This window comes from Pezoporus occidentalis, unplaced genomic scaffold, assembly GCF_034315485.1.
Source record: "Pezoporus occidentalis ecotype Australia unplaced genomic scaffold, CSIRO_AGI_Poc_V1 ctg182, whole genome shotgun sequence".
Lineage (NCBI taxonomy): Eukaryota > Metazoa > Chordata > Aves > Psittaciformes > Psittacidae > Pezoporus > Pezoporus occidentalis.
In genome coordinates, this window is record NW_026913662.1 from 2,661,982 (window position 1) to 2,686,567 (window position 24,586).

The 24,586-nt window shown below is 44.8% G+C and overlaps 3 protein-coding genes across 11 annotated transcripts in view; 1 reads left to right on the top strand and 2 right to left on the bottom strand.

Moving 5' to 3' along the window:
- Positions 1 to 3,544, bottom strand: part of ARHGEF5 (Rho guanine nucleotide exchange factor 5) — a 38,702-nt gene extending 35,158 nt beyond the window's left edge. Inside the window, exons 1-2 of the mRNA XM_062615590.1 lie at positions 3,527 to 3,544; positions 713 to 1,066 (exon numbers count right to left, since the gene is read on the bottom strand). Of these exons, the coding sequence (XP_062471574.1) occupies positions 713 to 1,066; positions 3,527 to 3,544 (372 nt within the window). The remainder of the gene's footprint in view (positions 1 to 712; positions 1,067 to 3,526) is intronic.
- LOC134162087 (uncharacterized) lies at positions 1 to 17,144 on the top strand. Of its 8 annotated transcripts, none has more exons than XR_009964191.1 (5): positions 1,492 to 3,242; positions 3,464 to 3,548; positions 4,605 to 5,490; positions 9,208 to 9,277; positions 16,487 to 17,144. XR_009964191.1 is itself a non-coding variant. In XM_062615556.1 (3 exons), exons 1-3 carry the CDS (start codon positions 473 to 475, stop codon positions 2,715 to 2,717), a joined length of 738 nt encoding a protein of 245 aa, XP_062471540.1. In that variant the 5' UTR covers positions 1 to 472; the 3' UTR covers positions 2,718 to 4,593. The 8 variants fall into 8 exon arrangements, 1 of the variants encoding a protein (XP_062471540.1); XR_009964189.1 differs by having other exon boundaries at positions 4,608 to 5,490; XR_009964188.1 differs by having other exon boundaries at positions 1,492 to 2,307; positions 2,432 to 3,548; positions 4,608 to 5,490.
- Positions 11,790 to 24,586, bottom strand: part of LOC134162085 (zinc finger protein 239-like) — a 20,595-nt gene continuing 7,798 nt past the window's right edge. Inside the window, exon 3 of one of the 2 annotated variants that reach the window (XM_062615554.1) lies at positions 11,790 to 11,881. The gene's annotated coding sequence lies outside the window, so the exon portion shown is untranslated. Of the gene's footprint in view, positions 11,882 to 19,011; positions 19,301 to 24,586 lie in introns of those variants that run through there. The other variant, XM_062615555.1, reaches the window with a different exon arrangement.

A 24,586-nucleotide genomic window follows, 5' to 3' on the forward strand; every position in this document is an offset into this window, starting at 1 on the left:
GCAGAGCAAGGAAGAAAACAACACGGTGTCCAGAGTTCAAGCTCTGCCCCGGGACTCCCGGAGCTGAACCCCCAGCAAGCACCGTAGGACCTCGCTCCGGCGTGGGAGGCACCATCTCTGCCAGGCTGCTGGCAGCTGCGCCTGGGACCGGGCCTGTGCGTCGGGCCCTACCTGCTGCCGGCAACAGGAGGAGCGGGGCGGGGAACGGGCGCTGCCGTCCCGCACAGGCCTCCTCGAAAGCTGCGCCCCCCCCCCCGGCGCCTGCCCGGGGCCGGCAGGAGACGCCCCTACCCCCCCGCCCCCCCTTCCCCCTCCGGAGGCACTGGCCCACCGGAGCTCACGCAGCGCCCCGCCGGCGGGACCGGCTCCCCGGGACCCGACGACGGCCCTCCAGGGTCACCCACACCTGTGCGCCGCGGGCCCGGCCCCGCAGAGGAGAGCAGCAGGCCCGCCGCGGGTGGGGCGAGAGCTCATGTCCCCGGAGATCCCTCCGCCCAGTCCCCCTCGGGTCCTAAAATGGTGGGCAGCCCTCCCATCCGCTCCCCGAGCCTGCCCACCGCTCCGGCTGGGGGGGGAGCAGCCGCTCCTCCGGCCCGGCCCGAGCTCCGCGGGGATCCGGCGCCAGGCCCGCGCCTCACCCCGCCTCTCCCGGGAACACGGCAGCGCCGCTCCCGCCGGGCCGCGCCGCGCCGCCCCCGCCGGCCGCGCTTACCTGCGCCGGGCTCACATCGCCGTGCCGGGGGTAGCGCTGCTCGCCCTGGCGCCGCTGCCTCCTCCGCCGCCCCCCCTCGTCCTCAGCAGCCGGCCGCAGTCTCCCCGCCGCCCGCGGGGCCGCAGGTATGTCATGAGTGCCGAGGCTCCCAGGTGAGCCGGGCACACCTACAGGAAGGCAGGCGGGCCGCCCTGATTGGCGTGCGGGGCGAGCCCGGCCGGCAGCGAGCCGCGCTCCGACGGCGCGGGGCAGGGCGAAGCCGCCGACGACGGAGGGCCAGAGCGGGACGCGACGGTGGCTCCGACCCCTTGTACGCGGCCTCTGTCCACGGCTGGGCGCAGCCCTTCGCGCCCTCTGCAAGCCTCACTGCAAGGTGTTTAGGTAACTTTCCTTTTTCAAAATTAACTAATTAATTTATATATTTACGTTTAATTGCAACGGGGACAATAACTGTGCCTCCCCTGGGCATGGGGAATAGAGCACTTACCCCTTGGTTGCTTTGCCTCCAGGGTGAAAGCAGAGCGGGTACACCTGACCTACTGATCCCAGGTCCCCGGACTGGCTCCAGAAAAAGAAGAGTTTTTCTTTCTTTTTCTTGTTTGTTTTTGTTGCTGTTGGGTTTGGTTTGGTTTTGTTGGTGGTGGTTTTGGTTTTTTTTTTTCTTTTTTTGGTGGGGGTTTGGTTTTGGTTTTTTTTTTTTGGGGGGGGGGGGGGAGAGGAAGGGGGAGGGTTTGGATGGTTTTGTTTGTTTGGTTGTTGTTCTTTCTCCTGAGACCTGAGTCTCTTGTGTTACTGCTCCTTAAGGTCACTCCTTAACTTTGCATGCCTGTACCCTCCTGGTTTGTATTCCCTCCCAACGGGCAGTAGGGGTTTTAAAGAAAAGTGCCTGGCATTGGGAGAGTTGTCCCTTTGCCACACGTGGCAGGGCTTGGAGATCTCAAGATCACACCTGAGATCTGTCAAATAAATGTAAATGGATTTAACACCTGGATTCGGAAGGATCTAAGTAGGATGTGGGTAGAAAAACTCTGTACTAAAACCTGAACACACAGCTACCATTCTCAGGCATCCTATCTCTCCTAGGTACACAGGTCAATATCCTGAGGAGCCCTGTCTGTATCAAAGCTTTCTCTGGTTGCTGTGCTTAGATGTGGACTGAAAAGGGCCCAGCATATCAGTTCCCTATAAGGGAAATTCTGTCCCTGTCTGCCAGTTTGACTGTAGCAATAGGGGCACAGGGTCCATAGGGAGACTTCCGTCACGTGTGAAACAGAGCATGGCAGAGAAAGGCAGACATAAAGGGAAAAAAAGTGGGAGGACAAGTAGATGAAAGACAACGTGTGTTTGGGAGTAGCAGGAAAAGGGAAACCTTGACACAGTTGATTATTGTGCTCATTTAAAAAAAAAAAAAAGGGGGGAAAGCTCAGAAGTTTTGGGGTTTTCATTCCATGCCAAATAAACAGAGTAGGTTGCTTCATTGTCCGCTGCCTCAATTTTGTTTTTTGCAGCATAGATTCCTGGATTTGCTTAAAGGAATACAGCATTTATGTGAGAATGCACTTTACCACAGTATATATATTTGCAAAGATTGCAAGGTGGGCAAAGAATTATGCAGACAGGTGACTGAGGAAGGCATTATCTATATTACATTCTCTTTCTCCTCAGATTGATATCTGGTGTCACCTCTGCGGAGCCTTTTTCTCCTAATCATGTAATGAGGCTTGCAGGTGTGTATCCTCCAGGACATGCTCTGAAGAGTTCAGCAGAAGAGGAGAGGAGCTGGAACCAGCCACTGGAGAAGCCCTGTAGTCCACACCCATGCAGCCCTCAACCTGTCCTTCCCTGCATAATCTCTGGGGGGTCTCCCAGGCAGGAAAACTTCCCCAAGAAGCAGCACAGTGAAAGCCCTACCCAGCCACCAGCACAGTTGTACTCATGCTTGCTGCTGCTTTCTGATTCAATTAATGCTTTCATTCATTTATGTGCATGGATTATTTCATCATAGCGTATCAGCTAATGCAGTTGAGATTCCTGTTCCACATCATTGTGTTTACTGTCAGCAGAGAGGAAAGGGATGCTTCAAATTCCCGCAAGTCAAGAGACTGGGGAAATCAGCTCTGGATCATGTCTCTTTTGAGTTGGTGCTCAAAACCTCTGGGACATTACATAAATAGGCGATGCCTCTTCCTATTGCATTTTCTAAGTTCCTAGCAGCAGGCTGGAGTTGGGCATCCTGACTAGAAAATGGCACCTCTGTCATTCAGAAAAGGACAACTCATTGTCTAAGAAGGGCTTAACCTTTACCCTCCCTTTGGCACCTCCAGCAGCTGCAGAGGCAATTTTCTATTTGCTTTTATGAATCATATCCTGAGGTACCTTGCTTTCCCTGTCTGTTGCATAGGAAGTTTGAATGCTTAACTTTTCTTTTTATATTACATAGGGTGAAGAAGTGCCTGAAGTCATAATGTGCAGCTCTCAGTATCACAATAGCTAAATCCTTCTGTGGGCCAAGATCTTTTTCCCTAACTGGGTGGGAGCTGGACTCCTATCTTCTGTGTGGACCCATGCAAAATTACTGCAGAGGTGTCCCACATGGGTTGGGCTGCATTGTCTGCTCTCTCAGCCCACCAAATGGCGAGTTGCACCAACTGAGTACCTGGCATGTCGCTTTGTATCCAAGGAAACATATTCCAGTGAGACCTGGCAGTACCAGGAGCAGGGTGCTGTACCCTGATGTTCTCCTTCTTGCAGTGCCCCTGTACTGACTGAGCACACTGCAACCTCAGTGGGCTGAGAGGCAGTTCAGACACTAACCTCCCACTCAGACATCATCCTGGTAAGCATCATGTCCAGCTCAAGTCCTGCCTTTTCCCATCCTCACCACTCCATAGCACACATTATTCTGGGTTTAACTTATACTGTATGCAAAGAATGTGGTTGTAAATGGAAAAAGCCAGACAGACAACAAGACAAAATCTGGCAGGTTTTAGTAACACTTAGGTAAGATGCTGACATATCAGAAGTATTGGGGGGGGGGAGCGGGGGTGTAAGGGGAAAGGAATCTGAAGTTCTTCCTAAAATTAGCTAAAATCATTTGCTTGAGCCTGCACTCCTTGGAAAACCAAATAACTTCCCTGGGCATATTTAGTAGCTATACCTTACTCCAAACAGATGCAAACCTGTGTATATGGCAAGAAAAAACATCGTAAGAATGGCAAGAAACACAATGCTGAGTTTGGAAGCTGAACCCAAGTTAAGTTTATACAAGCAGCAAGTGAAACACCCATCCCCAGTGAGTCAGGTCCTGGCTGTTTCCTTCATTTCCTCCAAGGCTTGCTGTGAACACCCAGCAGTAACAGTCCTTCTGAAATTCAGTCATCTCCTTTCCTGCCCCTTATTTATAGCTTGCTCTCAGCAGTTAGCAGAGTCCCAGTATGCAGCACTGCATTTTCACAGGCTCTTCAGCACACTGAGAGAAGTGCAGGCTCTCCCAGACCTCAGCTCAGCTTTGGTAGCACAGGTCCCATTTCCTGTTGGATTTGTAAGTGCTAGCGCCTGTTGAGTGACAGCAGATGCTGGAATAAAGGAGGGGACAAAATGGCAGATTGCACAGTTCACCAGTGTTTTTTGGTTTTATCTTGAATACAGCTATATTGAAAGTGGTTTTATGTTCCTCTAACTGTCCCTTTGGGTTCAGTCTCTTAGGGCAGAGGATACAGTGGAATATTAAGGTGTGTCAGTGTGTAAACCGTTTCTCAGAGATATGAGTTTGAACCTGCTGATTCAGGCTAAGGTGTATCCTTACCATAAGGTGCATGCTCTGATTTTCCCCCTTGACAGCAGCTAAGAAAGAGCAGTATTTTTAGCTTTTGCTTCTTTCTTTACTTAACAGTAGTTCTTCATTTGTGGAAGTGAGCTTGGGCCTGTCATAGTCTGGGAATCTGCTTCAGTGACAGTTGTGGATGCAGCTGTGAACTCCTGTTGCTGTCTGGCATTTATCCCAGGGCATTCAGGAGACCATGGACTTCACATAGGCAAGTACTGTTTTCTGGAAACTTTCCTGAAACTTGTTACAGCATATATCCAGGGATAGGTGGCTATGACAGAAAGGATTAGGAAAATGCAGAACTGGGAAAGTCCTTCAGGTAATATGGCTAGAGCTGCTTTCCTATGTGAAACTAGTTATAAGCCCACATTCATACAACATAATCTGAGTTAATAATAGTAGCTCTAAGACAAAAATACATGTTGTCAAAGAGCACATACATGCTGAGAAGAGCAGTTATAGACTGAAATGGGCTTTCTCTCCTGGGAATTCCAACTAGTCTGCAGTGACCTAGACACTTTCTGTTTGCTCTTACAGAATAAAACCAGGAGAAAAATAATTCACTTAAATTATATATCTTTATAATCCTTATTCAACCTCATCCTTTTTTTTATTTTTTTTCCATACAAAAAGCAGCAGGGACTCTGTCCAAATGGATACCTGTTTGCCATGGAGTGATAGTTTTACCTCATGATGAACTATGTGCCAGTTACTATAAAGATCTACACTGGTAGGATGGATTAAAAATAAATGGCCCATTTAGTGTGTTGTACAAATTTCTCCCAAAATAATATCAGTGGTCTTGCCTGATGTGCAAATAGGGCCATTGTCCTAAATGGGTTGCTTGCTAAACCCCACTTCCTTACAGGTGCTGCCAGGAAAATATAAACAACAAATGGATGAGACTTCAGACTGACAGCTAGAGACAAAGGCTGCTGTCAGAGGCACAAGGGTAAGGGCTTGTCTGGAGAGTCCCTGCCTGTCAGCCACATAAGATGCAAAAGTGTATTTTGTTTGCATACAGTCATTTAGCCTGATGCTGCCCAACAGTTCCCTTGATTATAAGCTATTTCCTGTTTTAAAAGGCAAGAAACTAGTTCTTTCTTTGAAGATGAGTGCTTGGTCGAGGCTTTTGAGTTTTCCCAGTTACAACCACAGCTCTTTCACTGAAATCTGGACTGTTGTCAAGGGAAATGACTGCTCATGCCAGGGCTTCAGAAAGGTATGGGCTTCACAGTGCAGATGCTGGTTTCCTTGACCTTTCCTGATTTTGGTTGAATTGGAGCCAGGAATGGCAAGTCTCCAATAGCAAAAGCAGGCAAAATAGCCTCACATGTTACAAATATTGTTAGCTGAGCAGGAGGCAGGACAAACTAATGTGAATGGCTCACAGCATTAGGTACAAACCAAAGAAAGAAGAAAAAATCCACACAACATAGCTTCTGCACAGGATTTCATATGATCAGCTACAGCAAAACACAACCTAAAATTTCAGATTTATTGCCTTACATGCTATTTGAAAAGACAGAAGGAAACAGCTTAAAGCTAAAGTCCCGTTCAATATTACATCCTTTTTTTTCCCCAAGATTAATAAAATAATGGACTTCTTGTAAAAGCAGGAAGCTTCTTAGAATAAATTAAATATATAGCACATTTTTTTGAAATTATAGCTTCTTTTTATTCTTTGGGGGAAAAAAGGACCTATAACTAAATGGGGTATATTCTCTGAAGCCGCTGCCCAGCCTTTAAAGATTACATACTGCAGTCTAAGTTTCTACATTGCTAGAAAGATTTTCCTCAGCCAAAATTGCAAAAGTTAACATTTGATATACCTAATGCAATAGGACATCACATTCCTTCCTGTTGAATATATGGCTTTTCAAGCCCTATTCCGACCTGATTAATATGTGGACATCTATATGGGAGTGTCCCTGCAGCTAAATAACATGAGCTTGAGAAACAATTTTTTCCAAAATGTAGAGCTTGAAGTAGTGCAGGGAAAAGATGGTTAATGACCAAGAACAGCCATGACAGCATTCCTTGGTACTTTACACTGAATGTTGGTGTACATGTCTTTTACTGAGTAAGACTATTGCAGTAATTTCTGGTGTGTTGTCCACACACATCAGGAGGTCCATGGGTTACCTGAAGAGGATCTACAAAAGGGAACTAAGAAAGACAAAGGCAATATCTATGAACAAGGATCCTAAAAAAACCCCAACAGATGAAAAAATGGCGCTATATATTATTAAGGTGCCTCCAAAAGGACTAAAACACATTATGGAGAAAAACAATTTGTACTGGGGAATGAGCAGTCAGACAAGGAGAAAGATAGGAAAGCTTTTAATGGGCTTTGCCTCTACTCTGTCATCAAAAGTGTTAATTCCTGTTAATCCAGAACACACAACATTGGTCTCGCTATCCAGAAATACCACAAACAACTTCTGAAAAATCTTAACGAAAGTCAGTTATGCAAACATTTCCAAACAGCTGTTCTTTTACACCAATTGACACAGGAAATTTCTAGCTCAGTTACAGTTTTAAGGAAATCTTTTGGCTTACGCTTCCTCCTCACTGAGATGCTCTATGCAAAGGATATTGTGGTTATTGCTTGTTCCTGGCAGGTGCCTCTCACAGGCTGAAATCCTCTGTTGTATCTCCCAGGGAGGCTTTAGGAGGCAGCTCTTGGTTTCCTGCAGCGCTCTCAATTTCTGTGTGTGTGATTCTGCAAGAGGAAAAAGCTATTTTTTCCCCAAATCCTGTGTTGATCTCCAGTACGCTTGGCCTTCAAAGATCTGCAAGAACAGCTGAGAACATTGCAGGCTGCAGTGCAGGGGAGTAGCAGCTTCCTGAGGATACTGCAAAGTCTGGTCCAGACAGTGAGGCTGCAGCTGCCTGACTGCGATCCAGTTCTTAAAAGCCCCATCTTGGTTATTGCCTTCCCTGAATAGGAGACTAATTTGCTAACAGCTTTGCTCTTATGTGCTTTTTTTTTCCACGGCTCTGGCTACATGGCTGTAATTCATAGCCTGGACACTTCAAAGGTGTAATTTCCTCTTTTTACTCCTGCAGTACTCTTGATCTATGTCTAAGAATCACGTTCTCCCTGCAGACTGGCAGGATGGATGGCCTGTGAACTTGGCCTCTTGGGATGGAAGAAACCAGTGGAGATCAGCATCAGCAAACCGGCAAAAGGGAATTTGTCAGTGTCATGTCCAGCTGTCCTTCCTGCATGGTGGCAGCAGAGGGGCAGAGAGAGCAACTGTGCAGAAGTTAACTGCTTGAATTAGGCACAGCTAATTCGTTACGCAGACCTGAATCAAAGTCCTGATGTCTTGGTGCAGTAAATTGTTTCCCAGCCCACTTCATACACGTGTCTCTCACATACACATGCAGTAAATGCTGGATTGGAGTCTCTTACCAGCCTTGCCCTTTACCTGGACTTCACACACTGATGTTTCTCCTCCTTCCTTAGAAGTAAGAAAAGGCCTATACAGAGAAGATCTGTGACAGTGGCTATTTTTCCATTTTCTCTTACTCCAGCACCCTTTGAGAAGCCTAGGAAAAGACTGGTGGGACTCTTAAGATACTCCCACTCCTTTTGCCAAGGCAAGAACTTGCCAAGGCAAGCCTTTGTACTATTCTCATATATGGCTTTCATGGCAATAACATAAGTTGGGGGGTATGTGACATTCAAAGCCCTCTGTGGTCAGCCCTGCTGACCACAAATAAATCAATTTGCTATCAGAACAACTAGGAAATTTAATTCCTTCTTTCTGCTCTCTTCAGATTCAGGTAGGACAGCTATCCTGTGGTTGTTTCTTCAGGCTTTCTGTGCAACTGTGAGCTACAGAAATAAATCACTATAAGGGACAGGTGGAATACAAAGTCACACCACTGCAAGCAATCTTACTGTAGTACAGAGCTGCTCAAACACTGAACTATAGTTAGGACCTCAGCATGGAGAGCAGAAATGAAAGCAGAAGTATGCTGCCTCCAAGGGGCTTGCCAAATAATCTTCTGGTTCAACCTGAAAGGGAGGATCTTGCTGCGTAGGAGCTGGATGCAGAAAGCACTGCACATGCCCATGTGCAGCTTTTCACCCTTGCAGGCAGCTGCAGCACCTCGGTGTGTGCAGTGCAGGTGGGAGAATGACATTCTAAAGCCTTCCCCTGTGCTTCAAACAGCAGCGCTGCCTCTGCCACAACCTCGTTCCTGCCCATCCGTGCTCACTCGGAAACCACTGTGCTGGGAAGCTACTTCTTCCTAGCTGAGATCCTCTTACGATAACGTCCGTGTGTTGTTGCTTGTGGTATAGGTCAGTAGTAATGACTCAGACCAGCCCTTCACTTTCCTTCCTCTTGTTGGCTAGACACAAAATCCAGCCCACAGACAAATTAATCTGTCCCATGCACCAATAAAGATGATTCCCTGTTAATTAACAAATTGCACACAAAAGTCCCCGGCTTGTATTAACAGACTCTTGAATGCCTGTGAAATCAAGCACTTAAAAGTTCAGGAACTCTGCATTCTCCCTGCAACCTTGACATAGGGTTTGTGGGTTTTGTTTTGACTATTTTGGTGGATATAATTACATATAATAGTGTAACTTTTAATGAAATAAACGAAGTAATTTTTCATCAGCTTATTTTATTTTTTTTTTTTGTAGGGGAGGACAAACAAAGCTGAAATGTGCCTTGCTCCACATTCTGTGTCTTCGCATGCGAGGAGTCCTTGAGGTGGAGATCTCCAAGCCTCTATATGTAATAACGTAGTGCCCCCTGTTGGGAAGCTGTTGCTGACTGTCTCCCGGCCGTGTTCAGGTGAGATGATATTAACACAAATGCTAGACTGTTTCACGTGATCCTGTACACTGATGAAGTCTGTATAGCATCAAACCAACAGGTTTAAAAACACACCTTTTCCTCCCTCAGATATTTTTTGTTGGGCTCAGACAAGCAGTTGCACTGGGTGCCTATTAAAGCTTTCTGTGAGAGTGTTCAAGAAAGATCTACTGGTTTATTATAGTTTCAGCTTTTTCAAAGCAAAATCTCTGTGATTTCAGCCACAGGAGATGAGAGCCCCTCATTCAGCTCAACGCATAGAAGTCAAACTGGCTCACATCAGCAGGGAGATGCATGGGGCTGCAGACTGGTTGTTTACTCTGGATCTGTGGTGGTTTCTGTAGCCCAAAGAAACAGTCCTCAGTCTTTCCCTAGACAGAGAGGGGTTGTCAGGCACAGGAAGCAAATCCTACCACCTGGGATACCCTCTCCTATAGTGCAACAATTATTTCTCCCATTCCTGACAGCAACAGGAGAAACCTCTTTTCTATGGATTTTACCTGATCCCTCTTCTTCCCCTACATTGCAGAAGCAGGGCCAAGGTTGGCCCTTTTACCTCCCACCCATCCTGCCACCCTCATCACGCAGTCCTAACCATACCCTCACCCTACTACAAAAATTGCAGTGAGATTAATGCTATGGTTCTCCACTTGCGTGGTGTTGGCCCAGGATAACATCCCTTGTCAGGGTCTACCTGGAGAGCACTGCCCTGGTCACATTCATTTTCTGCGTGACTGAACCCTTACTGTAACTGAACTCTCACCGAGTTTCTGATCCTTAATATCAGTGACCTTGCTAGGTCTTGAAATGCATATTCTTTTTGGCCCATGGTAACACAAGACCAAAACCCAGCTAGGCCACTCATGGTGGCTTTCGTGAAAGCCCTAAACTTAATATGAATCCTATAATGGCCCACAAATTTAATAACAGAGAATGAGGTTACTGAAATCACCTTCTCGATGGTGAGGTGGTATAAAACCCATTTTATGCCAGAAGAGGGTTTCCCCATGCCCCTCACTCACCTCAGTCATGGAAAACGAAACCTTTCCCATATGATGGGCTGTAAATATGGATGTGAGCTTGCAGAGAAAAATACAACAGTCCACATTGGGGTAAGGAAGAGTTGTTTGTCTGGAGTTATGATTCTGTTGTTGGAAGGGCAGACTGAAGAAGGATTGTTTTCTATGAGCACATTTTTCATGAAGTAAGCTTTTGTCCTTAACACACAAAAGAGCCCTTTTTTGTGATTCACACTGTGTGGTATTTTTAGTTTTCTTTGCATTTAATTAAGAATGGCACAAGAATAATACTGAAAGTAAAACATAAAAGCAGAGTGACCCTATAAAAAGAGTGGGGTTTTTACCTTAGAAAAAACACTTGCTACATTACCTTAGAGGCTTAGATGGTAAACTGGCTGAGGTAGAGACCATGCGCTTGTCCTGTGTTGGCCATACATTTGTCACAGTCAGTCTCTTCTGTCTCTTCTGAAATTTTCACATCTGCTGGTGAATTCCAAAGCATCTAAGAGAATAAAAAATCAAAGACCAAAGACAATGAGTTGCTTAAGGTTTACCTTGTCAGAGCTATAAGGTGGTAGACATGAGATCTAGATATTCGACTTCTGTCAGAGGACAGAAGTTGAGGGAAACAAATCCTTGTAAGGTCTTAATGTAGCCTAGGATCTAAAGTACTTACAGGGTACAGCTAACAGTGACTAATGAAGTGCAAATAATGATTCATAATAACTCCAGAATATGTTGTACCATGCTTTTTCAGAACAGAGCGAGCATAAAGTTACCTTCTTTCCTGTTTTGGGCAGGTGCTTTCTTTGCTTACCCAGCACCCAGATAGCTTTCTTAACACCCCAAAGATGCCATTTGCTGTCCTGCTGACTTCACTCAATCTGCTGCTTTTTTTTATCTCTTTCTCTATCACCACTTCAGGGTTCCCCCTTCCCTGGACCTCCTCCTCCCTCATTAGTGATTCTCACAGAACCAACACTACCTCCCAAGGCCTATCTTCTTAATAGCATACTCACACCCAGCCACTGTTACTCCACTGCACTGAAGCACTGTCAGATTGTTCTCTGAAGTGTCTGGGGTTGTGCCACATATTCCCTCCAAGACTCCCAACAGTGGCTTAGATATCTTCACTTTTATCCCATCTGTGGGGCAGGAGTGCCTGTCTTGCAGGACTCACAGCACACCATTCAGGTGTTGATTTCTTGCTGCGGTGTGTTCATTGATGCTGAGTAAGGGATGAATTCCGGCTCCAGCTCTTCCCACACGGAGTACCCAGATCAGGCTTCCCTCCAGTGTGAACCAGCTGATGCTGTCAGGTCAGAATTCCTATCAAAACCCTTCCACATTCACAGAACCTAAGGGGTTTCTCTCCCATCTGGACCCTCTGTTGGTCAATGTAAAGGTCAAAGTGTGTTCATTTTCATACGAATTTTTAGATGATATGTCTCCTTACTTTCAGCTGGGGCAACACTATCAGCTGGAATAGAGGGGGTAAAAACTCATCAGATATGATTATTCCCTCAAACACTGCATGAAGAACAGCATTTATGAGGATGAAAGCCATGAACCAATACACGTAGCACTGTGCCTGATCTCACAAGATATGTGTATATCAAAACACTGATGAGACAAGTGTCTCACCAGATCACCCAAATCTCTATAAGCCAGAGCCACCTAGCTCTACCAAGCCTATTTAGTCATTCCATTGTCATTGCAGCTTACTTTCCAGCAGAGGGAATGACTTGGCAGTGTCAAGGTAGTTTACATTATCTGCATGGGATGGACTGAGGATCACCTCCTCGTATTGTCCAGGGACTGCCAGCAAGCTGCCGAGTCAGCTTGTAGCCCTAGCCAGGTGTGCCACAAGCATTAGCTGGCTGGCTAGCCAAGCTTTTCAGTTACTTACTGGGAGTGGGATCATTTGGTGGTGAAAGGCCAGACTGAACTCAGTATCTGATTACACAATTAGCATCAGACACCCATGCAGCATCTCAAGAAACTCTCCTCTATAATTCTGTGTCCTTTAGGTAATGCAGCTAAGATGTCCAAATGGACTGGGAATGTCTGCATGCCTCAGTATACTCTGTATGTTGGGATTATTCTGCACCATGATGGGTATCAAAAGAACCACGCAATCTGGTTTGTCCCAGTGCCTGAGGTATCCTATGGCCCCATAACCTCAGATGGTGGAGAAATAACTGCAGGCATTTCAGTAGAAATAACAGTGCCTGAAAGAACACAAAAGTGGCCAGTGCTTCTCTGCAGGACACAACCCTGCAGGCTGCTACGTGTGAGCAGGAGATAACAGAGGAAAAGGGTTGGTAGCACGAAGGAGGTGTGATAAGGTAACTCATATGACAGAAATAGTGCTAAAAGACCTTGCTGGTATTTACCTGCCCCAGAACTGCAAGGCAATTTCTTTGAGAGGAAAGATCAAAGTTTGCTATCCAAATGTTATTTTCAACTTAAATGCTTGCATTTGTAGCAGTAAACTCAGGATTTGTAAGTCCAAATGCTGAACTTTTTATTTATCACCCATATATTTAATGATCCACGTGATATGTATGGATAGACGTCCACTTTCCAAAGTCTGAGAAATAGCACGGTAGTCCATTCTTTACTGAGAGCACAGTGATGTCTGATTAACTTCTTAGAGGTTCTGGTGAAGTGGGTTTCACAACCTCCCCAGCTAGTAATCTATTGCAGCTCTGCCTTACTCAGAGACAGCTTTTGCAACATCCAGCCATTTTCTTTTTTCCTTTCTTCTTTTCTTTCCTGAAAATTAAACCAGTTAGATCTTATCTTTGTCCTTCTAGCAACGCAATCACTGCCTCTCTTCACAACAACCTCTCATGCACTGCAACTGCATTATCATGTCCTGCCCTCCTTCCAGCCATTTCCTGTAGACTCAACAAACCCAGTTCTCCCGCTTCTTCCCAGGGACTGTTTTCCAAACCTCTTATCTCTGCAGAGGTGCTCACTGCCTGGGCCAGCTGAGCTACTTGATGTTGCCCTGTGTGGTTTCAGTGGTGGCTTCCTGCTTCACTCCACCCTGTAGCCTGCCATCCGGGCACCCTGTTTCACAGAGCGGGGCTGGCCTGCTGGGATGGGATGGGGTGGGATGGGATGGGATGCCTGCTGGGGCCGGGTGAGGATGCTGCGTGGGTGCTGGGGCTCTTCTGTGCCAAGTGCTGGGAGCATGGGTGCCAGGCCCCTGGGCCCTACCGAGCGCAGGAACCGGCATGTGCAGTTCACTCCTCTTCCCTGCCAGGAAGTGGCCTCCTTGGCTTACGGGCTCATCCTGGATTCCCAGGTTCAGAAAAGTCACCATCTCTCTCCTCAGCTGCTCTCAGATCATAGGAGCACAGAACAGTTTGGGTTGGAAGGGACCTTAAAGATCATCTCATTCCAACCCCTGTGCCACAGGCAGGGACACCTTCCACTAGACCAGGTTGCTCAAAGCCCCATCCAACCTGGCCTTGAACACTGCCGGGGATGGGGCAGCCACAGCTTCTCTGGGCAGCCTGTGCCAGCGCCTCACCACCCTCTCAGTAAACAATTTCTTCCTAATGTCTAATCTAAATGTACCCTCTGTCAGTTTAAAGGCATTGTCCCTTGAGCTTTCACTACAGGCCCTTGTACAAAGAGTCTCTGCATCTTATATGTCACCTTCACATATTGAAAGGCCACAATAAGGTCTTCCTGGAACCTTTTCTTCTCCAGGCTGAACCCCAACTCTCTCACACTGTCTTCAAGACAAGTTAATTACATTTCTGATTAATTTCTGGTAATTCTCTTAGGAGGCAGAGTTCCCCATGTTCTGTGGTATGTAAGCATTTGAGGAACTCCTAGAGGGAGCAGGCTACAAAACCCAGTCCTCTCTATCTTAAGAGCACCAGCTTCCAGGTTCATTTGGAGTTGGCATAGCCCTACATTTAGCTCTTTGACAAACCTTGTATCAGCTACTTCAGTAGACACTAGTGGAAATCCTGGTCATGTGCAGCATTACAGAACTAAATCTTTACTGTCTGAAGACCTCAAGCAGCATATAGTTAGCTTTTTATTACCAATGTTCCCATTAATACTTTATTAGAGAAGTGGCACATTCTGCTGTTGTTTATTAGCACTCGTCTTCCCAGCAGCTCTGTCCCTCCCAGTAATCCTTATGTCCTTCCCACATTCCCAACAGATTCAGTGTCCCTAAACCAAATATTTTGATCTGCTGCCTGGACAAGGTATGACATAAACTGCCAAACAACATGGATAAGGGCCAGTCTCTCCCTGCTGATCCTCACATGGGGGTACCGGTGAGAGCTCTCTGCTGTACCCATCTGCTGATCTCTGGCTATAGGAACATGCTCATTTTTGATTCTTCTATGTGCATGTTAAATTTGAAACGAGCCAGTTCATCCCTAAGTGACTGATGGGGGACTGACAGTGTGTTAAAAAAGCCTTACTTCCTCAAGAAACTACAGAAAAAAACTTCCATGAGCCTGTCAAAAGTATATCATTAAATTGATCCCCAAGTCTGAAAATACGTATTTTAATAAAGATTGGATAGAGCGTTTGAACTGCCTTCTGATTTTGAGACTTCTGTCTCACTCTGAATATATCTAAGTGGAAAGCAAGTTTAGGATGAGCAGACTGACCCTGTGTTCACAGGGAAGAGGGGGTAGGAAAACACTTTTTCATTCTTTTTTCTCATTTCATCCAAAATCTCTTGAGGGGAGGGGTGGGATAGAAGAGCTTTGCCTGCTTGCTGCAGCAGCTCTCGTTAAATGCTTCTCTTGAGAAAGCTGGAAAAGGGCAGGTAAGCAACCAAAGACATCAGGCTCCTTCCATCAAGGGCCTGCTTCCTTGGGGTAGTTCCTGCAGAAACTGGGGGGTGCATTTGAGGCAGGCAATCGGGGGAAGACTGGGGCTGGTGTTTGTTTGCTCACGTCTTAGTAGCTGCAGTATGGGTGTCTTCACCTAGAGGTGTTCAAAAACCATGTCACAAGGCCCTTAGTGACATGGTTTAGTGGTGGACTTGGCAGTCCTGGGGTAATAGTTGGTCTTGATGATCTTGAAGGTCTTTCCCAACCTAGATGATTCTATGACTCCATGATTCTACAGTTCGGGCTCCCTTTACAGTCATTGGAGAGAAATGGACACTGTTAGGCAGTGATTCATCTGGCCTATTTTAGATGTTCACCTTACGAGTAGGTGAATCATGCCCTAGAAATGCTTCTTGAATATTTGAATAAGGAGCTTTTCTTGTTTTGTTCAGTGACTTATTCTCAGTTTGTTATATGCACAATGTCTTCCTTTTAAGTAATATTTTTTAATTCTCTTCAGTTTTAGTAGAGAGTTAATTTTTACTCAAGATTTTTTACTCAAGATGAGGATGTGCTGATAAGACATCTTTCTCTGAGAGCTGGGGTTTCAAAAAATCAGCAGTTTCACTCCTGTGGTTTTGTGGCTTGTCTCTGTAAAGGGTGCGTGAAATAGAAATGATGAAGTATTAAGACCAAAGAAGATAGAAGCCCAGAGGGGAAAAGGATGAGCAAGTCAGAATCTGAAAAAACACAGTCAGGAAACACAGATGATGTGGTTTCTGTAAAAAGCCTGTTTGTTCAGTTAGAGGGGAAGGGAATTTGTGTATGCATACCTGCAGTTTAATTAACTGTAGGAATCGCTGTGTATATGCAAAAGGGCAGATTTTTTTTTTTTATAGACTACCCAATATCATATTATTATATTGGACACTATACAATGTAGAGATATACTATGACAGATCTTATGTGTCTCTGTGTGTATATATTGTTGTAGACTCCAAATCTCTCTGCATAAGGTGGCAGAGGAGCTTGACAGAGAAGGGTCTGTGTGTGGAAAGTGGAAAGCGATGGAATAAATGATTTTTTCATTAACTCCAATGATCCAGCTAGGTATTCAGGTTTTAAAGTTGCATTTCCAACCTTCCAGTGTAGCTAAGAAACACTTGGAGATGGGACCTAGCTTCAGAAACGGTCCCCAGATGTAAAGATGTCTGTCTGCAGAGGTTAACAGTGACTCTTTTCAATTGTCTGAATTTTCCCTCTAGATCCCTTCTGCACCAGGGCAGCATGTGCAACAGCACATCAGCAGCTGCTGTATTTTGAAATCACTATGGAGGGATGCTGTGCTATTGCTCCAGCCCCTCTGAAGGGGTCAAGAGTCTGGTGTTGCTTTCTCTTATCTTCTTGCTTTTTCTTGTTTCTGGTTTATTCAGTCAGCATAGGGTCAATCAAGTAGTAACGTGGGAAGTGGTTTAACTCAGGTGGAACATACACCTGAGCTCTAATTCATGTTCCTATGTAAACATGGTTGTCTCGCAGCCACAGGCCAGGATTAGAGGTGCTACATCACAGACATTTTATTCTCTCTATTGTATTTGCTTTGCCTCCCATTGAGCTGTTGTCAGGAGCTACCAATGAGCTGCATTAATTGTTCTTTCTTATGTGTGTTTGTATGAAAGCTGTGTTTTAAAGTATGTCACCTAAAATGTGTTTGTATAAAATGTGTTTATAAACTTGTTTATAAACTTTACTTATGAAAAGGGTTATAGACTGAAGTATAAAAGACTGGTTGGCAGTCTTGGGTAGTTGACAGAACTTCATTTACGATAGATAAATGCATTGTTGTTACTCAAACTAAGCAGCATTCAAGCTATTCATGGAATGGCATTCATCTTTAATAAATATTTTACATAATACATGCAAGTTATTCATGGAATGGCATTCATTTTTAATAAATATTTTATGTAATGCTGACCGCTTGGGACTCCAAGGAATTAAGAGTCTGTAACAGCGTGGTCTGTCGTCTTCCTTGATTTTGATCTCAGTGCTATAAAAGTGGTTGTAATGGGTAGTTTTCAGTTCCAGACCCCCTGAACATTTCCAGTGTATTGGTCAACTGCTGTATAGCACATGCAAGCCTATTAATAGATCTTCGCTTTTCCTTGTGACCTTTCATAGAGTCCTTAGTACTTGTTTTAATGCACACCCCCTAAAAGTCAAAGTGGCTTCTATTTTGGGTGGTATAGGATGCTATTTTAAAACATAATACAATTGGGGGTGCTTTCCTTGTTGCAGTTACAGATGGCAAATCACCCTGGACCCTTCACGAGTTCAAACGCTAATCTTTGGGAAGAGCGAGTGCTGGAAGCCTGGTTAAGAAGCTGTGGGGCCATTTATCAGCTGTGCTGATGCTTAGCTTTTGCTGGAGGTAGGTGTGGGGCATAGCAAGCTCTGGCCAGGATGAGCAGAAGATGTTTTACATACTGAGACATGGTATAAAATGTGCTTTTTAGAATTATTTACTATGAAATTAATTGCAAGAATGAATAAGGTCGTTGGTATTTAATCTGAGGTAGAGTTGTGAAACTTCAGATGACTGTGCAGGAGTTTTAGGTTGCTGTGATGACGTGTTTCATCCAGGGCTAAGCAGCTCTTCTAGGCAAAACATGTCTTTGTGGTTACAACTTTTCTTGTATTTCTTCTTGCTTATGTAGAAAACTTGTATGTGTAATAATTTGAAAAATTGAAAGACTTTTAAAATTTCATAAATAAAATGCTTGCTTCATAAAATTTCTCAATGAAAATATAAGTATTTGATTGATTATAAATACAAATGTACAAATGTGTAATTAGAAAGCAATGCAATGGTCCATTCTCAATTGTTTTATCTCTGTAAGAGGAAGGAGTATTCTGAACTGAGTTTTGTGGTGGCTGAGTTTACAGTAATATTATGTGCAACATTTTGGTTTATACTGCAGGGCAGGGGCAGGAACACTTCTATTTTTAATGTTGTGTTTTAATGCTATGGATAATTCACAATGCTTTCTTTTTGTACTTTTCTCAGTTGATTGTGCCTAATGCATTCATGTCATGAAATAGGTGTATTATGGTGGGATGAGACCTTTGCAGCATGAAATAGGGTCATAAGTATTTTAAATCTGACCTCTAGGTTTGATAAAAATCTTAGATCAGGTGTTACCCACAATGGTAATAATATATAACATACAAAGCTGAGCTTTCACTCCTTCTATCAACTTTATAATTACAATGTTCTTAAGGGTTTCTTGCTTTCAGAAAAAAATCTACCTGCTGTTTGTTTGCAAAGGAAAATGTGAAATTTATGAATGAAATGGATCATAATAAAGAATGGGAAACAGACCAAAATGCACCATGCAGCCTAAGATGGTTTACAGTTTGATTGTATGATCTTAAAGATCTTTCCAGCCTAAATGATTCTATGATGGGTTGGGTATTGTTTGTTGTTTTCTCTTGGTTTTTTTGTGGTTGGTTGGTTTTTTTTTGGGGGGGGGGTGGGTGGGTGTTTTTTCCCCTTGGTTTTAAAATATCAAATTTTCCCCATTCCACTTCTGTTTTTCCCATTGCTGACGAGACTGGATTGTTAATCTAAACCTGCAGAATGTTATTTCTCTGCTAGGTGCCAGGTGACGTCCCAGCGTTTGACCTGTGCAATACTGGAAAAGACCACAGGAGGGGTGTTGCAGCAAGGTCTTCGAGGTGCTTCATCGGAAAGCTGTGTGGTACTGATGGCTGACGCTGGGTCTGGAAGAGTCCTGGCAAAAGTCCGTATCAACTCTAGCTAGCCCATTAGACTTTAATTTTGTTATATGAGGGCTTAATTAGGTCTCTTGTAATAACTCTAGAGCGCTCACATAAAGCTAGAGAATGACCCCATGTAGTCATTAGAAGCCACAAAATACCTGTGTGAGTCAAAGAACCTTACCCAAGGAAGGGAAAACTCTTCATCCACAAGTAATTTCTAAACGACTTCGCATGAATGTGGGAAAATAACTCATTTTTCCTTGGCAATTTCTAAGAAAAGTCATGGGTGTCTGCAGTTTCTCTTAGACTAAGAAAATAGGTGCTGCAGCTGATGGGAGGGTCTCTACTGGAAGATAATGGGCCATTGGAAAAGATGGTGAGCAGAATGCTAAGCACACACTGCTCAGTAAGGAAATAGCTGCCACATATTTCTGGCACCAGCCATTTGGGGTTTAATGCTTTTTTGTTGCTGGAAGAACAGATAGAGCCTTAGGCTAGTGAGGTACGAATTAGGTGTGACTCCTACTCACGATTGTTTGAATTGACTTAATTGTAAAACTTTTCAACTTTTATTTTCAATTGATAGGATAAATCAAGAGTTAAAACAAAATGGGATTTTAGTAGACTCAGCGCATTACCTGGGAAAACATTCAGGATTAGGCCAGCCTGCTTTATCCTGCAGGTAAAAGGACCAATAGATCCTCCTGTATGGTTTTAGCAGCACTAAATGTGCTGCTGGCACTCCATAAAATGGACACAGCCAATTTATTCCTCTGGCCTAAAAGTAATTCTGAGCTGGTTTACCTTTGTCTGTCAACCTGGTTTCCTGAGGACCATTTTTCACCCCCTTTCCATTCAGTATCTGTGACAGGGGCTGTGGCTCCATGTTACAAATTCTTCTGCAGTTTAAGAGCTTCCCTTTTCAGTTTCAACCCTCTCCACATTCCCCTCCCGTGTTCCACAGCTGAATGCTATCTTAGTTACAGTCACTCAGTGGTCAGTGTAACTGCCCTGTTGTAAATAGTTCCCTGTTGAACCATGTAGAGAAAGAATGGATGCTGATGTGCTGTTGCTCGGAGGGAGGAAGGAAGGATTAGTTGGGGTTAGGTAAGGATAGAAAGCTTGCTGCTGTAGCTATTGCACCATAGAGTTCACCTTCAGAAACACCAACATATTAAATAAAAAGATGCCTCATGTTTTCCCTTTTAATCCCATTTTGTGCCTGCTAAATCCATAATAAATCACCTAAAGAACAGGGGATCACCTTGGATGCCTTCTGCACTAATGCCTGCAATCAGTCCAGCCCCCAAATAACTGCCATGCCAGTTTTCTGCTTTGTCTGTGCTCCGGCTTTTCCCACCTATCTGTGACTGAGCTCTTAGCATGATATTTCCCTTCTGGCTCTGCCCAACCAAGACTCCAGCAGCCAGGCAAACAGTGGCATTCCTGCTACTCCTGTGCTTGCTGCAAGACCTCTCTCCCAAGAGAGAGGCTGCATTTCTAAAAAGATAGCATGCCAGTATTCCTCATAATTTTTTCATTATCTTCTTGGGAAATCTTTTTCTTAACAGGAGATGAAATCATGGGGTTTTGCATATGCTTTTTTTTCTGCAGTTTCAAAAGCAAATGCTGTAGGAGGTCAGGTGTTTTGCTGAGCCACCATTGCTGTGGCATTTCTTCTTTGGCTGACAACTTGACATACTGAGTGGAATCTAGGCAGAAGTCACTCCTGTTGCATGAAGTGGTGGTGAAACACCGGTTTCCCAGTTCTCACGTTGCCCAGAGAGGTGGTGGATGCCCCGTCCCTGAAAGCCTTGAAGGTTAGGTTGGATGAGGCTCTGAGCAACCTGGTCTGGTTGAAAATGTCCCTGCTCATTGCAGGGGTGTTGGACTAGGTGACCTTTCAAGAGTCTTTCCAACCTTAGCTATTCTGTGATTCTATAAATCATTTCTGTACTTGTGCCTTTTTGTGGAACAAAGTCTTCATCTAACAGTATTTCCATCATTCTTTTCCCACATCAGCAATTGCTCATGCACTCTATTGGAGAAGCATGTCATATACCCCAGCAAGTTATTTTAATTGACTAAGATGTCTTTTTTTTTTGTTGTTTCTGAATAAATCTCTAGATTGTTAATTATACTTTTCATCTTTAAATTATGCTTCAGAATTACTATCTTTTTATAGTGGTCAGTAAATACCATATGTCTCAGGCATGTTAGTTGACCACTATATAATGTGCCAGCAGGGGCTGGCTAACTGGAATTTAAGCTTTGTGTGTGTGTATGCATTTTGGTATAGTATCACTACATAGTATAAAATTAGCATTTTGGTCCACTGAGTCCAACTCTGGACCCATGCTTAGGTTCTGGCAGCTCTTTTATTTTTCCCTCAGCATTTTGCAGTGGAACAACTTCCCTCCCTTTTTCTTTCAGTCTCTGCCTCCAAGACCACAGAGGCTTTTGTCACTTTCATGAACTTTCTATGAAAGCCACGAATCAAAACACATGGTCCATCACATACGCTCCCTCTGACATGTTTTCACCGAGTCACTCCTCCAACCAAGGTGAGCGTGCCGCAATACTGTACTCCAGGCAGAGGACCTAATTAACTCCCCACTTCTAGGTGCTGGAGGATGTGCCAGGTTTCTGTTTTTAACCTGCTACTCCAAATACAAAGAGAGGATGCTTTTCCCAAAGCAGACAAGATAACGCCAGGGCAACAATCCCCATAAACACAGGAGGACATCGGCCCTGTCTCCCCATCCCTTATGCTGTCTGTCAGAGCATGCCACCGGGGAAAGACGAAGTAGGAGAGAGCATCCCAGCGGCAAAAAGCTCAAAGGAGGCAACAAAACCCAGAATCTTATGTTACATCAAACCACTTGCACCAAGAAAAATAAACTTTCAGGTTAGGGCAACAGCACATGAGAGAAAGCCAAGCTGCCATTTGGCTTGAAGGGCTTTTCTTTGTTTATCCAACCTGCAAGTGTCTAAAGTGTGTACTAGATGGAGGAAGGGAGCAGGAAGAGAGCTTGAAGCAGCCAGGGTTACCTTGAGCCCCAGGGTATGAACCTGAAAATACCAATGTTTTGCAGAGCAGAGAAGGTGCCACTTACAGTTTTGTGCTGCAATACTTAGCATTTCAAAGCAAGCCACATGTTGCTTTAAAATACCAGTAGATCATCTCTAGAGCATTTTCTAAACACATTTTGCACACGTCCTGATAACTGCTCATGGCTGGTGTCCAAACAAACTACTCAGATGGCAAACTTTGATCTCTGCAGGACTTGACATTTCAGCACACAGGCTGGCAAAACAAGCAGGTAAGCAAGGTATGAGAACTCCTCTCTGCCTTGCAGACCAGCAGACTTGTTTAGACTCCCTGCATTCAGCTTGCCTGGATTCACTGAGAAAGGTGCAGCTAAACCAGGCACAATGCCATCTTATTTCTGTGGCACAGACTTGTGAAGTTCCCTAGGCCTTATTTGTTGCATAAGGAGTAAGGCAGGTGGCTGTAGAGAAGCTGAAATGATTGCTGCTGGGCATTTAAAGCAATCATTCATGATTGCAGTTTCCCATTCGGTACCAGTGATGATTAAACGCAACTAATCTAAGCCTCTCCTCCCTTTTCCTCAAACATTTTTTGCCTGTCATACTGACACAGCTGTTTGTGTGTCTGTACAGTGGATTGGATCACAAACTGATCTGGCTAAAAATAACCAAGGATAGAGTGGAGAACTATTACTCTTTATCCACTGAAGCTTTCCAGTCCGCCTCATGATGCAGTTGCACACACAGCTGCACTGTCACAGAACAGCAAGGGAGTACTAGTACTTTTTAGAAGGGCATGTAGCAACAGCAGAAGGGGGAATGGCTTTAAAGTGAAAGAGGGGAGATGTAGATAAGACATTCGGAAGAAATTCTTCACTATGAGGGTGGTGAGACACTGGCACAGGTTGCCCAGAGAAGCTGTGGCTGCCCTGTTCCTGGCAGTGTTCAAGACCAGGTTGGATGAGGCTTGGAGTGACCTTATCTGTGGAAGGTATCCCTGCCCATGGCAGGGGCTTGGAACGGGATGATCTTTAAGGTCCCTTCTAATCCAACCATTCTACGATTCTATGAGTAAATGACCAAGAGGACTCACAGAAGAGGTGAGGAGGGGACAGTCATGCTGACTTGGAAAGAAAAGCAGGGGGAGCCATAGCTTCAGTGGGATGAGCTGTGTAGTACAAACCCGGCAGCTTCACTCCCCAAAGATACTTAGCAAGAGATGAGCACTGATTCCAGCTGCATAATGTACATTTGAAAAGATTAATTCCCTGGTCCTCCTCTGGAAGTACTCCTTGTGTGCAAAAAAAAAAAGGTGGATTTCTGTTTAATGCATTTGTCCCGCTTTCTCTTAACTCCTTGCTGCTCCCCTGGAGCTGTCGTTTCATGAAGTGGACTGCATGGTGGCAATACCAATTTGAGGAACTGCTGAGTTCTTTACATGTTTGTTACCACGCGCCCCAGACTGCAGTTTTCCCTCCCTTGTGCCAACCCTGCTGTTTGTGGAGCTGTGCTGAGTGCTGGATCAGGGAAGCAATCCGAGTTAAAAATAGCCCAGGGTGCCTGGGGATGGCAAGTGCTTCAGCCAGCCGATGTAATCTGCTGTCACAAGTCAGCAAGAGCTGCTTGCAACTGCAGGAAGACATGAAAGCCCAGCCTCGGAGACACCTATTTGCTACAAGAAATACAAACTTTTCAGCCAGCTGAAGGACCCTTATGAACGGCGAGGCAGGAATGAATCCTTTACTCGTGCTCGTAAGGGACAAGAGAGCAAACCTCACTGTGCACAGCTGCCATCAGAAAACCTCTTCACACAAGCCTCACTTCAGCAGTTCTTCATATGATGAGCTAATGGCAGTGTATGCTATTCAGCTGATGTATATTGTTTATTCTGTGGGTTAAGAAGGAAGTTACCATGGTTTTTTAAGTGCTGTAAGGGTACTGCAGCTATGGGGCTGTGCTAGCACCAAGGAAGAGAACAGAAGAGTATTCTTCACAGACATGAATTTAACAGCATCATGGTACAAAGTGAAGTACCAATCTGTACATGTGTTCCAGAAGAACACCTCTTCTCAACTCTAGCAAAATAATACCACTGCTGTGATGCACCAGCACTAACCTACATGAGCCCAGCAGCAGTGACATGATTTTCACCTATTCATAGGCTTGGAGGGGAGTATCTGTAATTATTTATTCTCTCATATTACAAGCCAATACATGGTGGGTTTTTTTCTGGCTACTCTTTTTGGATCATGACTCCTGGGTTGAGTGTTTCTGAATACCAGTCATTTCCTTTTCCTGTCCCTTCTACTTCTGACTTGGCACTTCACTGCTTCCGTCTCCAGGAATGCCCCTCGCTGGTTGCTGGCTGGCTTGAGCACTATGGCAAAGAAGGTGAAGCATCAAGAGCCTCCGAACCTGAGGAATTTCAGGATCTTCTCAAGTTACTTTTCTTGAGAAAGGAATTCACCCTTCGTTCACATACATTAGTGGTGCTGTACACACTGAGGTGGAAGATGCAGTTGAAACCCACAATT

Coding starts and splice junctions, on each gene's coding strand:
- LOC134162087 (XM_062615556.1), top strand. CDS start 473: ATGTCCCCGGAGATCCCTCCGCCCAGTCCCCCTCGGGTCCTAAAATGG. Junction 838..2,220: donor CGCCGCCCGCGGGGCCGCAG/GTATGTCATGAG, acceptor TGTTTTTTGCAG/CATAGATTCCTGGATTTGCT. Junction 2,308..2,431: donor ATATTTGCAAAGATTGCAAG/GTGGGCAAAGAA, acceptor TCATGTAATGAG/GCTTGCAGGTGTGTATCCTC.